Source organism: Aegilops tauschii, chromosome 4, assembly GCF_002575655.3.
Source record: "Aegilops tauschii subsp. strangulata cultivar AL8/78 chromosome 4, Aet v6.0, whole genome shotgun sequence".
Lineage (NCBI taxonomy): Eukaryota > Viridiplantae > Streptophyta > Magnoliopsida > Poales > Poaceae > Aegilops > Aegilops tauschii.
In genome coordinates, this window is record NC_053038.3 from 154,851,412 (window position 1) to 154,866,123 (window position 14,712).

The 14,712-nt window shown below is 43.4% G+C and overlaps 1 protein-coding gene and 1 long non-coding RNA gene across 3 annotated transcripts; both read left to right on the plus strand.

Annotated features, from left to right (window-relative positions):
* The first annotated feature begins 1,404 nt into the window (after positions 1-1,404).
* LOC109775320 (uncharacterized) lies at positions 1,405-3,835 on the plus strand. 2 transcript variants are annotated; one of them, XR_006662339.2, is made up of 7 exons: positions 1,405-1,895; positions 2,437-2,515; positions 2,608-2,719; positions 2,814-2,934; positions 3,016-3,062; positions 3,296-3,421; positions 3,494-3,835. It is a non-coding gene; the product is annotated as an uncharacterized lncRNA (long non-coding RNA). The 2 variants fall into 2 exon arrangements; XR_012181656.1 differs by having other exon boundaries at positions 1,631-1,895; positions 2,608-2,635.
* A 5,154-nt stretch (positions 3,836-8,989) lies between these two features.
* On the plus strand, positions 8,990-10,190 carry LOC123493648 (uncharacterized). Its single transcript, XM_045227610.1, has 2 exons — positions 8,990-9,273; positions 9,761-10,190. Exons 1-2 carry the CDS (start codon positions 8,990-8,992, stop codon positions 10,188-10,190), a joined length of 714 nt encoding a protein of 237 aa, XP_045083545.1.
* The last annotated feature ends 4,522 nt before the right edge of the window (positions 10,191-14,712 follow it).

A 14,712-nucleotide genomic window follows, 5' to 3' on the forward strand; every position in this document is an offset into this window, starting at 1 on the left:
AGAAACAATGCTAACAAGACCACCACAAGGGAATGCTGCTGTACAGAAACAACCGAGAACGACACCACTTTCAAAAAACAAGGTAGGAGCACGAAAGGATGCAGTTCACAGCGCTGGAAAACGAAAGCCACCATCAACAAGCAAGCGGGGAGCAAGGAAGGATGTAGTTCACAGCACTCAAAAACAAAAGCCGCAATCAACCAGCACGAGGGGAGCAAAGAAGGATGCAGTTCACAGCACTGGAAAACGAAAGCAGCCATCAACTAGCATGCGGGGAGCAAAGAAGGATGCAGTTCACAGCGCTGAAAAACAAAAGCCGCCATCAACCAGCACGCGAGGGACTACAAACACAACGGTGCAGAGACAAGAACAAGCAACACCGCCACGGAAAACAAAAGAAAGTGCGACATTAGACACGCTCCAGTCACCGCGGAGAAGCAGCAGGTTAACGACCAAATAGATGAACTTCAATAAATTAATCATATGCATAGCAATTTGCTTATCTGTATGACTCATGTATCAGTTTACATTTTGTGTAAACACAAATTTCCCTCTGATTATGAGTTATTCAACTAAACCATGTAAAGAGAAATGGTGTATAGAGTATACCATATATATAGCAGTCTAGAGTAAAACTTTGACACATTTTGATCCAAAAATGATGTAAAAAATGCAGTTACAAAACACATCAAAAAGATGAAGCATTCGACACACAAAAGTATTAAAAATCAACCTCATAACCTTAACCAATCACATCAAACGTGATTCTAACCGTACGATTCTCGAGTTCAAAGAAGTTGAGGACAACAACTTTCTCAGACTTTAGTCCACTATCAATGACAAATTCCTTCCACCCTTTCTGCAGACACAACCGCCCGTCAACGCCTACATGGTACTTGGCTGGTTTAAGGTGTCCATTACCAAGAACAACTTGGAGAATTCCCTTCTTCTTGAGCCGGAGATACCTAACAGCTTGTTGGGGAATTTTCTGCAAAAAAGCAGTATAGATTAAACGCAATCTAATGTGCAGTGCGGAACTTGCAAACAAGAAGTACGCTTATAACTATTATGAAGTTCTTGAGACTACCTGCCTGTAGTACACAACGTACAAGCGGGGAAAATTGTGGAAACTATTACTTCTCATCAGTATCTAAGCAGTTCACATATTGTAACCATGCAAAATAAAACACGAGCTCCACACACACAAGCAAAAAAATAAAAACAACATATCTTTCCCTAGTAATAAAGCGGCTATCGCTTCTGCCCGCCCGCTCAACGTCGTGGCCTTTTTGCAAAAACGTCCCTGTGGTTCTGCTTATTAAACCCATAGTCCCTTTTTAAGTGCTGAACAGAGAAAACGTTTCATTTTTGCAGAAAACCCATGTAGTTCTGAGTAATCAACCCGCAGTCATAAAAACGCACGAGCGAGCAGATTTGCGAAAAAAACCACGATCACGGGCTCTCCTTGATGCGCACAGGTACGGCACCGCCGCCGCCGCTACGCGCGCCGGCCTCTCCGGCCATCCGCCACCGCCACGCTCAGCCGGCCGTCCTCTCCGTCCAATCACCGCCCTGTTCTCCATCCCTTCCCCATCCGTCCCCAATCAGTCTCCTCGATCTCCAACCTCCTGCAGTCGTCCTTCTCTGATTTGGATCAAAGTGGAGCCATCGATGGAGGCAGGGAGCAGATGTGGAGCCATCGGACGAGGAGTATTAGCTCGGAAACATGAGGGAGGGGGTGGATCTGGCGGAAGCGGGGGAGCAGCAGATGGAGCCATCTCATCGACCCGTTTGGCGACCGGCCGGCTAGCCAATTCCCTTTGCTCCCATCACTTCCTCTAGCTCCGCCCGTCGCCCGTCAGCCCGCACGATGATGGATGTCTTCGCCGTCGCACGTGAGGATGTTCTTGGACATTCTGTGTTGCTACTGTTTGTAGGTTGCAGGAGCTTTTAGGAGTCAGATTAGCTTCCACATCTGTAGTTAGGGCTGACGAGTTTCATCACTCTTTTGGTTGTTAGATGATTCATGTTCAGAGGTGTAGAAGTGACACATTTATAAAACATAGGTTTGCTTCGCTGATTGGTACCCAAGATGAGCTAGAGAAAACCAGGGGGTCTTTTTGAATTTGCTTGCGTTGCTTTTACTCTATGATATGATGATTTCGCTTTGTTCGCTGGGTTTAGCAGGGTTATTTCTTTCGAAAGGAACCCAGAGGTTTATTTTTTACATTTATTACTTGATGCTTATTGATGTTGAAACTGCAACTGCAAGGCACTGTCTGCTGACTGTGTTTTAGATCGATGCCCCTTTAATTTTTGGCTTGTGCTACTGATTAAATTCTGAGCCACTTAAATTAGGGGCTGCGATTGCTGTTGCTGTTGCCGTTGTTGAATATAATTACAGTATTCGACCGGGTTAATTTTTATGTGTCACAGGCTGCAAAGAATCTTGTAGCTGCGTCGGTGGCGGCGCCTTCAGTTCCTGTTTTCAGGGCCCCTGCTGCAACTGGAGCAGGTATCTTATATGACTGCTATGATTCTCTGTCCACCACACACATGAACTGTGGCCGAGGTAGTAAGTTTCTGCTTGGTCCTTAATCAATGCAGGTGGTGTGCTTAGAAATCTACATCAGAGGTACTGGTCAGGCTTTGTTGGCGGGTGTGCACTTTGGCGCCCCTTCTTCATTCTAGGGAGATTCATAGGAGTAATCCAGAAGGAGTTATGCACAACTTCCTCAAATGGCTACAGCAAGGTTTACTAGCTAGGAGTTGGTTGAGGTTTTACCCACTGATGGTTTCTATTCTTTGTGCAGGAATTTCTAGTGCACCAAGGGAGGAAGGGCCTGCTCTTGGTACACAAGACAAGCTAGAGAACAAACAAAGGCTCAACTGATGCTTTCCTAAAGAGAGCTTCCGTCAACTGAACTTGATATGGTAGAGCTATCTTGCAGTTAGTTTTTAATTTGGGCTGATATAGAAGAGATAACGTTTCTAATTTGCCCCTGTGCTCTATAGATGTTAATGCTGGAAGCTATTGCTTGATGTTTCCTTTGGCCTATCACGTGAGTACCTGCTGCAAATATCCTGCTACTATTGTTGAAGTTCATGTTATCCAGTAAATTGGTTGTATGTATTATCAGTTTCTCGCTATTGCTCGATACCTTTGGCCTATCACATGAGTACCTGCTGCAAATATCCTGCTACTATTGTTGAAGTTCATGTTACCTAGTAAACTGGTTGTATGTACTATCAGTTTCTCATTGCCTGACTGATGACCTAAGGGTTTAAAGTTTAGTAGAAATATTCCCAGTCGACCAGATTCGGAATGGCGTGGTGCCGGTGCAGTGGTGCCGGGATGAAGGTGCAGTCGTTGCAGTCCCGTGCAGCGCTGGCTCATGCAAATGCCCTATCCGCGGCATAGGTAATGTTCGTTGTGATTTGGGGTATCTATTTTCCTTTAAAAATGTCTGATGTATGTCATTGACTGGGCTAGATGTAGTTAGAATCTCTCAGCTGCTATAGAGAAGAGAAGGCCGAGATTTGGGAAAGCAGCATCAACTGACTGGAGAAGCCGAGTTGGATGAGCAAGGTGTGCTCCACTGGTCAATCCTTCATGTCTACCCAGAGGTCTTGTGTGTGACCCTATGGAGGATTTTCCAGAGATCAATAAGCATCTTAATGTCATATCCTTGAAAATTTAAACGATGCCTTTTCTGATAGTATGTAAAGGAATGCATAGATACTTGTCATCACAAGAAAAAGGAACTCATAGATATTTTACTTGATTTTCCAAATTCATGTTCGCCTTAAATATCAAACATGTTCTCCACCATTGCCATGGGATGAGAACCACGCTTACACAAGGAAGGCTATTGTGTTGTATTGTCAAGCCTGTTTACACACTTATAGTTTTGCTTGAGTGAACCTGTAAGGTTGTACCTTCTGCAAAGTGCTAGGCTGCTAGCACCTACATGTTATCCAAAATTTTCTTCTAAATGTCATGAGGCATGAGCCATGATTTTTCTCAAGAATAACCCACGGTATATATAAGGCATGCATGCAATTTTAATAATACTCTATTTTTGGCTCTTATTTATCTGTTGGCCCAGAGCATCGTATAATATAGAAGAGTCATTCAAACTTAGCTCTTTGAATATATGACAAAAGATCGGTTGCCTGATTTATTTATAAGAAGATTCTTCTATGTCTTTAGTTACATGATTTTAATTTGTTCGTCTTCTTTGAACATATGACTATGATATTTCCTTAGGTTCATCTGTGACATCATTTACTCCTCACACAAACATTTGAAGCCTAATGAGTTACTTTTGAAAAATGCTCCATCTCTGGTGTCTATGCTTACACAGTTATATGCTTCTGTGGTCTGGTTGTTCCTAATTGCTCTTGGACATTAGTTGTGTGATCAGGATTTAGTAGAATGCCCTACTGGCTACCAGAGTCTTGGTTGAGAACAGAACTAGATATTCATGAACTGATGAACATAATGCTTATGTCGAAATTAATCACTTCCATGAAATAGCTAAGAACAGAGTTGTATATCATCATGCGGCTCGACGGAATAGTCATATATTATCATAAGAGAATGGAGTTTATGTCTAGCCTACTACTGCTGCTGCTGTGTGGGCACGTTTGAGCAGCTTTGTTTATGTAAGTAAATATGTAGCACATGCTGGATGACAAACGGGATGGTGAGTACTCAACTGTGTATTGTTTTAAATTTTAAATTTTGCCTTTTCTGAATGTGCACCACGATATTAATATCCACTTTTATAGAAGATGTAAATTTTTTTGGGATTTTATTTTTAACTATGCTATCTATTATTCTGGTCACATCATTTAAGTACGAGAAATATGCTGCAGTTGGAGGGTTGTTTGCCGCACCTACAGATTTGACGAGTTGTCTCCATTCGAGATGCTTTTGGATATCGAAAACTTCACCATTTTCCTCGAATACATGTATAGAATATCAAGTATATCCCTACTTCCAGTATGCAAAAACGTCTGGCCTGGAGGCAATTGAATACATGTATAGAGTCTTGCATATATGCGGATGATGGAAATTTAAGCCCTTATTTGATTAGGATGGTGTCGCATTTGTTGCCTAACCAGCATCTCTTCATCAATGACTTTACTCAATGTTGGCTATGGGAAGACGATATCTAGCCAGCTTTTCCTGGAATTTGGTGACGGCAACCATGACCGTGACGAGGCCAGTAATTTTCGCCTAGATCCGTTTTAGTCTCTGAAACAGATGTTTTGGGAACGATGTCATATTGCTTTGCAGATTTGATGATCAATTGCATACACCTGGACAATTTGTAGTTATTTACTATTCCGATTTGAAGCTATTGTGGTATTATTTGGTTCATGCACATGTCTTAAGGTTTAACTCAAACTCGTATTATATATATTGGAGTTAGCGCCTAAAAAATTCCATGTATCTCCATTTGTTTTTGAAAGCCTGGGAATTTAGTGTTCAAGGTAAATGGAAGCAAACAATTTTACATGTGCATGCTACTTTTTTCAAATATAACTATTGATGAACGGCTGAACCGTCGAAACTTTTCACTTATATTCAGAAGTTAATGCAAACACACTTTAGATGCCAAGTAAACTGACTTGGTTTCAGTCATGTAACTCGGGCGAGGAGGTAGGATAGAGATGGATCAGCGAGAAGATGGACTGTGGAGAAGAAAAAGAAAGGGGGTGAAGTGTGTTTTTTTCAAGACATGGTAAGTGAGTGTTTTGTGCTTTTTCAATCGGCACTAATTTTTTTAATCATTCTCATGTAAATTCGAATGACAAAGTCTGATTTTTTTCTTAGGTCTTAATTTCTTCTTTCTAATGCATGCGGATTAATGTACATAAAAGTGAATAGTATGTCTTATTCTTTTATTTAGATTAATTGTAATGTGCCTTCCACTTACACAACTACTACTGACACCTGGAGTCCATGAGCCCATATTGCGTTGTGCATGGCTAAAACTTTGCAATATATCCTTGTGGTTTCAGTATTGAGTTTAGATGTTGCTCAATAATGCTAACCTAATATAGAGAGGCGAAAAGTTGAAGTGATTTCTTTTTATTATTTTTTGTGAAAGAAAAATGAATTGATTCTTGGGGAGCATAATATGCTGCCTATCCGTTTCGAGCAGAATCAGGTACACTAAATTTGGTCACAGTGCTAAATAAACTCCAAAATTCCATCACCTTATTTATTTGAGAAGTAATAATTAATATGCCCTCACCAGGATTATGGAATAGATTAGTGATATTTTTACATGAAAAGTTAGGAAGGCACATTGTTTCCCTCAACAAATGAATATGCTCTTAAAATGACTTGGTTAAATTTTTAGGGAAAAACTTCCGATTTAATCATTTTCAACCATGGCAGTATAACGAACACTAGAAATAATAAAACTGAGCCGACCAACCCTCGGCCACACCCGCATGTGGTTGGCCGCAGAATTTTATTCCACAATCGAGCAGACTAGGGACGGAGTAGGGGCGTGTGATTTATTTTTTTCCTCCCGTTGCAACGCACGTGCATGTTTGCTAGTAAGTACAAAGTGCAGTACACTTCAATAAAACAAAATAAGTGCATTCCTAAAAAATAGAAGTTCAGACTAGTATGGAATTACACAAAAAAATAGAAAACACAAAGAAAAAATCAGATCAAGCGAAAAATACCATCTTGTAGTGAGTCTCCACATCTGTTAGCGTAAGCTGATGGACAAAAGGACTTGTGCGGCCAAGGCCACGGCGAAGCAGGGCGGAATAGAACGCAGAAACGTTGATGTGGCCCATATCCAATCCTTTTGTGAATACTGTGCCATATGAAAGCTGCTCCGCTCGCCTAGCTCGGCACAATACCTTCCCCCCACGACGAGCACGACGGGCCTGCGAGCAAGCTGAGCAATCGCAGTGCGTCAGCACACCACAACCATGGCCGCAGCAGGAGAGATTCGCGCACGGGCCTGGAGCCATCGCAACAAAAACCTAGAAAAGGAAAAAAATAAAGAGAGGCTAGAGAAAGGAGAAAAGTTGCGGCTAGAGGAGAAATGAACTGCAAAGGAAGGGTGGAAGTTGGCCTACATTTATAGAAGAGGAATGCAAAAAGGTCAAAACTGAAAGTTAAAGGGGAGTTAATGAAAATTATGTTACCAAGAATGAAGGACAATCAATAAAGGTTTATGTTACCAAAGAAAAAGTCTTACCAGGAAGTTCTACAAAGACTTTGACTGCAGAAATTCCCACGAACTAACCGTAGATCATTAAATAATAATTCTCTAAAAAATTATAATCCACAGACCATTTTATGTGTGCAGTTCTACAAAGTCTTACCAAGAAGTTCATTATATGTGGGCATGAAGTGCAGTACATGCTCAAAATGAAGTTCTACAAGAGAAACACTCTCGCGCAGTGCACAAAAGCAGAATTAGTGCACCTGATCTACTCCTCAAATGTAAGTCATGCAGTCCGCAGCGTTGGCATAACCAATCACAACTTTAGCACAAAGAAGCATGCACGTAGTGCAAAATGTGTACACCTGCAGCACAGGACCATGACGAATGCAGTGCACATAGAGGCAACAAAGCAGTGCACACCCGTACACTAGAAAAAATGATACGTAAGAGGAAAAACAATAAAGAAAAATGATACCAATGCAGTGCACAAAAATGTAGCGCAAACATGTGTAGTACGGAATGCGTGCACATGCAGTACAGAACCCTGATCAATGCAGTGCATGGATGATTTACTAAGCAGTGCACACCCCTACATTGAAAGAAATACTTAACATAAAAAATACAAAAAAAAATTGACCACCACAGGTGCGCCCGGCCCCAGCCAGTCTCGTAGTAGGTCTACGCCCACAGAAAGCGAGTCGTTCTGAGTCACAATGCATGGGTCCGGGCACACATGGCCCCACAGGTCATAGAGCATAGAGCATAGAGTGCCGTGTATAAGTGCCCAAATAAGTAACCAGAGGAGTTCGATACGGCGGCCTCGCCAGCGCTTATAAACAGGCCGGGCGCGCCTTCTGCGGGCGAGGTGGGACTAAACATTAGGCCGCACACGAGGCACCGGGAACCAGCCGTACTCATAGGCCGACTTGGGCCCAATGCGTCTTCACTCCCCGAACACAGGCCCAACAAGGCCAACTAAGAAAAAACAATAACTTCCAAAATGAAACATCAAAGAAAAATGAGAAACATTTTTTAAATGAATAACAACAACAAAAGAAAATGTGCGTGGGCACTGCCAGAAACTACAGTTCGCTATTAATAAATAAAAGCGCAGGAAGCCCGAAGTCAACGTACAAATGCAGTCTGCGACGTACAATAATGCAGTTCTCCACGTGGAAGCACAAAGTATTCTTTTTCTCTGAAAAGCAGTTCTCTTTCTACTGCATTGCAGTATGGCTAAAATGAAGAATGCAGCCCTGTTAGTTAAGCAAAGCAGTCCGTTATAAAATAAAGAACTGCATGAAAGAACTCCATCAAGAAACTAAATGTGCGTACATATGTATGAATCCTAATCCGATATAATTCAGTGTACGAAGAATAAATTTCACTTCCATGCAGTACACTATGTGGACGTACGCAGTTCTATTATGATAGCAAAGAAGTGCACTTACTAGGAAAATTCACCGAAAACAATCATCACATTTTCTGACAGTTGCGTGCATACCTGAACAAGTCACCAAAAAAGAGGCGACGACGTTCCGGATTTCCAATGCACTAACAGAGCCTCCTCATAGCAGAACCTCTCTGTAGTTGCCACGTAACTAAAAACAGAGCCCCACCCCGCTACCACCCCGCTCCACCTCTCCCACGTCCTGTCAAGGAGAGCAGAGGAGAAAACACAACTGCTTCGTACCCTAAAAAGCCCCATTGCTTCTTCTTCTCCACACTTCCTTTCACTAACCTCTCTCTCCAGAACAAACACGCGAGATCAGATCAGAGTCATGGCGGATGCACCTCTGTACAAGCAGCGCCGCAGGTACACCAGGGACCTCCACGATGTCGACCTCCACGGCAACCACAAGCTCAACGTCATTTGCACAAGCAAGGGTGAAGACATGGACGAGATACTGTCCACGCTCAGGAGGAAGCTCGGCGGAATGCCCGTCAAACTAATCGGCGTTGATGTCGAGTACACGCACTACGTGAAGCCACAGCGGGCAGCAGTGCTCCAGCTATGCGTAGAAAAGGAATGCCTTGTCTACCACATCTCTGCAGCTAAAGACATGTCAGAATAACTATCAATCTGTACTATTGCTTGTCAATATTGATTTTAAATTTTCTTCACTGCAATTGCCAATATTTAAACTTTGGTTCTCATTTTTAAAAAGCATGGCATATGAATTCATTGACACTTTTCATCTGGCTCCATGTATGTCACTCATGTGTTCAATTCTTGAATTATATGATCTAGCAATACACGCAGTTTTATTTTGTTTTACCAAATACAAACTATTTGACTGGACAATAGAAAACTGCAACATTACTATACAAAACATGTATAAAATTTAGTTCAAGAATACAATCATGCACAAAACATGCATTGTTTATGCAAAATATTATCAGATTTACTAGTTACACTGAACAAAGTATTAGCAACTACTCAATGCAACAGATTCAGATATTCATATTGCAGTTCAGTTTCAGAAAAACCAAAAAAACATTGGTAGTTCTAGGAAAATAAACTATATTCACTATATACAAACATCTTGCAGGCCAATGGAACTAGACAAATTCCTCATGAATGGTGAGTACACCTTCGTCGGGTTCAAAATTGAAGGAGACAAAAGCAAGCTGAAGCTATCTGGTTTGGAGATTAACTCCGACAACTACATTGATATTCAGGTGGAATGGAGAGACCCATACAATAAAAAGAAGTTTGACTCTTTGGCTGATGTTGCCGGCAGGATGATAGACATTCACTACCATGACATGAAGAAAAAAATTAACCGCAAGGAGGACCATACTCTGTGGGGATTTTGCCCACTGCCAGAAAAGCTTATCAAGTATGCAGCAATAGATGCATTCGCAACATATGAGTCATGGAGAATCATCTATGATGTCATAATGGGTCTGGACAGGGCAAAAAGAGACAAACAAGCAAAGCAGAAGAAGAACAAGGTTGTAATCCAATACAGTAACTAGAAATAATCAGGGCTATGTTTTAGTTTCATTTTACTTTAGTCATTGTGTTGTTCTTTGTTTCATGTATGCAAGCTTTTGATTATGTCCGTTGCTTCATATCAAACATTTCTTTTGTAGATACAATGTCATTTTAGAATTATCATCAAATTTTCTTTCTATTGTTTCACTTTACTTAGTTTGGTTTGGTTGTGATCAATTGCTTTCGCTGAAATTAGTTTGTGTTAGAACAAGTATACATAAAACTTTGAAAAATTTAATGTGTGATATCAAAAAATACTATTCACATACAAAAAATATTCAAAAACAACGTTAAAAAAATAAGTTATCTGACAACAACTCATACCTAAAAAAGAAAGATTAATGCAGTTCACAATGGTAAAAAATACGCATTACACATTTGTACACATGCAGTCCACAAAAAGTAATTATAGAAAAAGAACATTAATATTAATATTTATAAAAAATATAATCCGCAGACCATTATAAACAAACATGAATACAGTTCACATAACAAATATAAGGCAGTTCACAAAGTGTATACATGAAGTGCAGTACATGCATAAATGCAGAACGAGAGGGGTTGCAGCAATTTTCATGCAGTGCACAACACACAGACTTGGTACGCATAGTGCAGTACTCTACATTGGTGCAAGCAGTAAAGATGACATCATTTGTACTACCACGAAATATATATACTCCAAAAAAATGCTTCAGATAAGGAAAAAAATTGACCACCCAGCTGCAACTAGGCCCCAACCACTCCCGTAATAGGTCTGCACCCACCGTAGGTGAGCCGTTCTGAGCCACAATGCATGGGGCCGGGCACACATGGGCCCACAGGTCAGAGAGCATAGAGCAGCGAGTGTCGTGTATAAGCGCCCAAACAAGTAACCAGAGGAGTTCGACAGAGATGCCTCGCCAACGCTTCTAAACAGGTCGGGCGCGCCTTCCGCGGGCGAGGTGGGACTAAATATTAGAGCGCACACACAACACACTGGGAACCAGCCGTGCTCACAGGCCGACTTGGGCCCAATGCATCTTACACCCCAACAGACCCAACAAATTCTCACAGGCAAAAAACAAACAAAGCCCAACGACGCACAACTAGCAAGTAACTCCAGTACCCCCTCACCTAAAAAAATGCAGTCCGCTGTGCAGTCCGGTATGGGACGGAAGATGTGCTGTCAATAAAGCATTGCAGTTCGCTTAGACGAATATTTTTTCCAGCCAATCAAAAACACTACCACGGCGAATCTTTTCACTTGGCTACAATGGCAACGGGGTTGACAGGCGCACGGGGTGTGACGGACTCGCCTGCGCATGCGGCGCCGCGTCGCCGCCTGCTCCGGCTTGTTCCAGGCTTGGCCTCGCAGGGGGGTGAGGATGGGGGGTCACGACCCCCCTCTCACCTCCTGCTCGGCCTCGCGCTAACGCATGCAGTGCGCTTGGTTGACAGGCGCAGTGCGGACATTCTGTTTTTCCAACAATAGGACGCACACAACCCAGAGCCACACCCCTAAGATAGACAGGGAGGCGACGGGGTGTGACGGACTCGCCTGCGCATGCGGTGCCGTGGCACGCCTTGTCGCCGCCTGCTCCGGCTCGTTCCAGGCTCGGCCACGCAGGGGGGTGGGTAGGTGGGTCATGACCCCCCCTTCCACCCCCTGCTCGGCCTCGCGCTAACGCACACAGTGCGCTTGGTTGACAGGCGCAGTGCGGACATTCTGTTTTTCCAACAATAGGACGCACGGAACCACAGAGCCACACTCGTAAGATAGACAGGGAGGCGACGGGGTGTGATGGACTCGCCTGCGCATGCGGCGCCGCGACACGCCGCGTCGCCGCCTGCTCCGGCGCGTTCCAGGCTCGGCCTCGCAGGGGGTGGGGAGGGGGGTCACGACCCCCTCCCACACCCCTGCTCGGCCTCGCGCTAACGCACGAAGTGCTCTTGGTTGACAGGCTCAGTGCGGACATTCTGTTTTTCCAACAATAGGACACACGCAACCCCAGAGCCACACCCCTAAGATAGACAGGGAGGCGACGGGGTGTGACGGACTCGCCTGCGCATGCAGCGCCGCGGCACGCCGCGTCGCCGCCTGCTCTGGCACGTTCCAGGCTCGGCCTCACAGGGGAGTGTGTAGGGGGGTCACGACCCCCCTTCCCACACCCCTGCTCGGCCTCGCGCTAACGCATGCAGTGCGCTTGGTTGACAGGCGCAATGCGGACATTCTATTTTTCCAACAATAGGACGCAGGCAACCCCAGAGCCACACCCCTAAGATAGACAGGGATGCGACGGGGTGGTGACGGACTCGCGTGCGCATGCGGCGCCGCGACACGCCGTGTTGCCGCCTGCTCCGGCTCGTTCCAGGCTCGGCCTCGCAGGGGGGTGGGGAGGGGGGTCACGACCCCCCTCCCTCCCCTGCTCGGCCTCGCCCTAACGCACGTAGTACGTTAAGTACAGGGAATACAAAGATCAAATATAAATCTATAGACAACCAAAAAAATGGGGGGGGGGGCAACCCCCCTACCTTATAGTACAAACAAGAAAAAAAAAAACAACTGCAGGACGCATCTTTAGGCAAAAGCAGTGCATTTGGTTAGGCAAAGCAGTGCAGTATCATAAAGCAATGCAGTTCCAGGATACACACATGAAATACAGGGTCTGCGGCAAAAGTGCAGCAAAAAAAATAGGTGCAACACAAACTTGTAGACAAATGCAGTGCTTTTTGTTGGACGAAGAAGTTCGGCATCACATGCAATGCAGTTTATGGGACACATACGATACATATAAGCGTGACAAAATGCCAGTTCACACAGAACGTGTAAGTCAACAAAAATAAAAATATACACATATATATACTGTATGAGTTATTTATATAAAATACACATACAGATACAAATTCGTCCATAAACACGGCTGCAAAAAGTAGACGAAAAACACAACAACAGAAAACAAAAGTCTTTTCATAAATTATATACCTTAGACAGCACACAGTACACAACATGAACCCTAGTTCTTGTCCATACACATGCTTTTTACCAAGTAGAAACAATGCCAAAATGATTGTTACTGCGTCTGCGACTGTGTCTGCGGTTGCGACAGGGAAGTAAGGCCGAGGTCCGCAATCAGATCTCATAGCTCAAGCGGCATGTCTTCATAACATAACATGTTCGAAGGATTGAACAACAGTTGGAACATGTACTCCGCCTTCCAATCTTCAACAGCACGCTGAAAAAGAAAATTAAAAAGAAATGCAGACAGTGATTAAATAAAAGGTTGTCATGAAGAACAAAAAGTGAAAAAGTAAAATAATAAAAAAAGTAACAAGAAAATGAAGAAAACAGAGAAGGTGTTACGTCGGTTTTGATAATTTTCTCAACTAGACGTTGGCCGTCATACAACTGCCTCAACCTCAGAACATAGATTCCGCACTCGTTTACTCCCTGCGCTGGCACGACTGGGTAAGAGGGCTTCTCTGCCAATTTAACCCAGTCAGGGTGGTTCTTAGATTTATACATTTTTTCACCATAAATCGCCTTCAGCAACTGAGTCATCCTCCTCATCTGGCAAAAAAAGGAAGCACAATGTAAAAATAACACACACCACAGATCAAATTACGATTCAGACGAACCAAAAAATACAAAAGTTGTTCTCAACGTCTAGACAGTCCCTCTTTTAAATGCACGTGAGGTCATGCATATGTTGCAGTGCACTACATAAACAAGTGTGGTTCTATGTGTGCTCACATTGCATGTGCAGTTTATAAAAAAATGCAGTAGGAGAAATACAAAAAAGCTATGCACTTGGCAAGAAAAAATGACATACCACTTCAGTGCAATCTGAGTGGTAACCAGTCCTGCGCCACTTTGTCGTGACATCAGGATGGCCAGTGTACTTCCTAGTGTCATGGATATCAAACGTCTGGTGATGCTGGTTCATCGTGTATAAGGAATAATGACCATCCTTGGAGCGCGGCATCATAATCTGTTCACATAAAAAAACAAAAAAAGAAATGAAAAGTTATTTCGACACGTAGCACTAGGACCACTGTAACGCCCACGATGCGGCTATATCTCCCACGTGTCGAGGCATGACTTAGAGGCATAACCGCATTGTGGTTTTGTCGCAAGAAGGGTCATCTTCACACAATCCCATGTAATGAACAAGAATGGGATAAAGAGTTGGCTTACAATCGCCACTTCACACAATACATAAATAAAACATACATCAATCAGAGTACACACATAGGTCCGACTACGGAACCAAAAGAAAAGAAGACAACCCAACTGCTAGATCCCTGATCGTCCCAACTGGGCTCCACTACTGATCAACAGGAAACGAAACAACACAACGAACAAGAGCTTCATTGAACTCCCACTTGAGCTCGGTTGCATCACCTGCACTAGTTTCGTCGGCACCTGCAACTGTTTTGGAAGTATCTGTGAGTCACGAGGACTCAGCAATCTCACACCCGCGAGATCAAGACTATTTAAGCTTATAGGAAGGAAAGGGTAGTGAG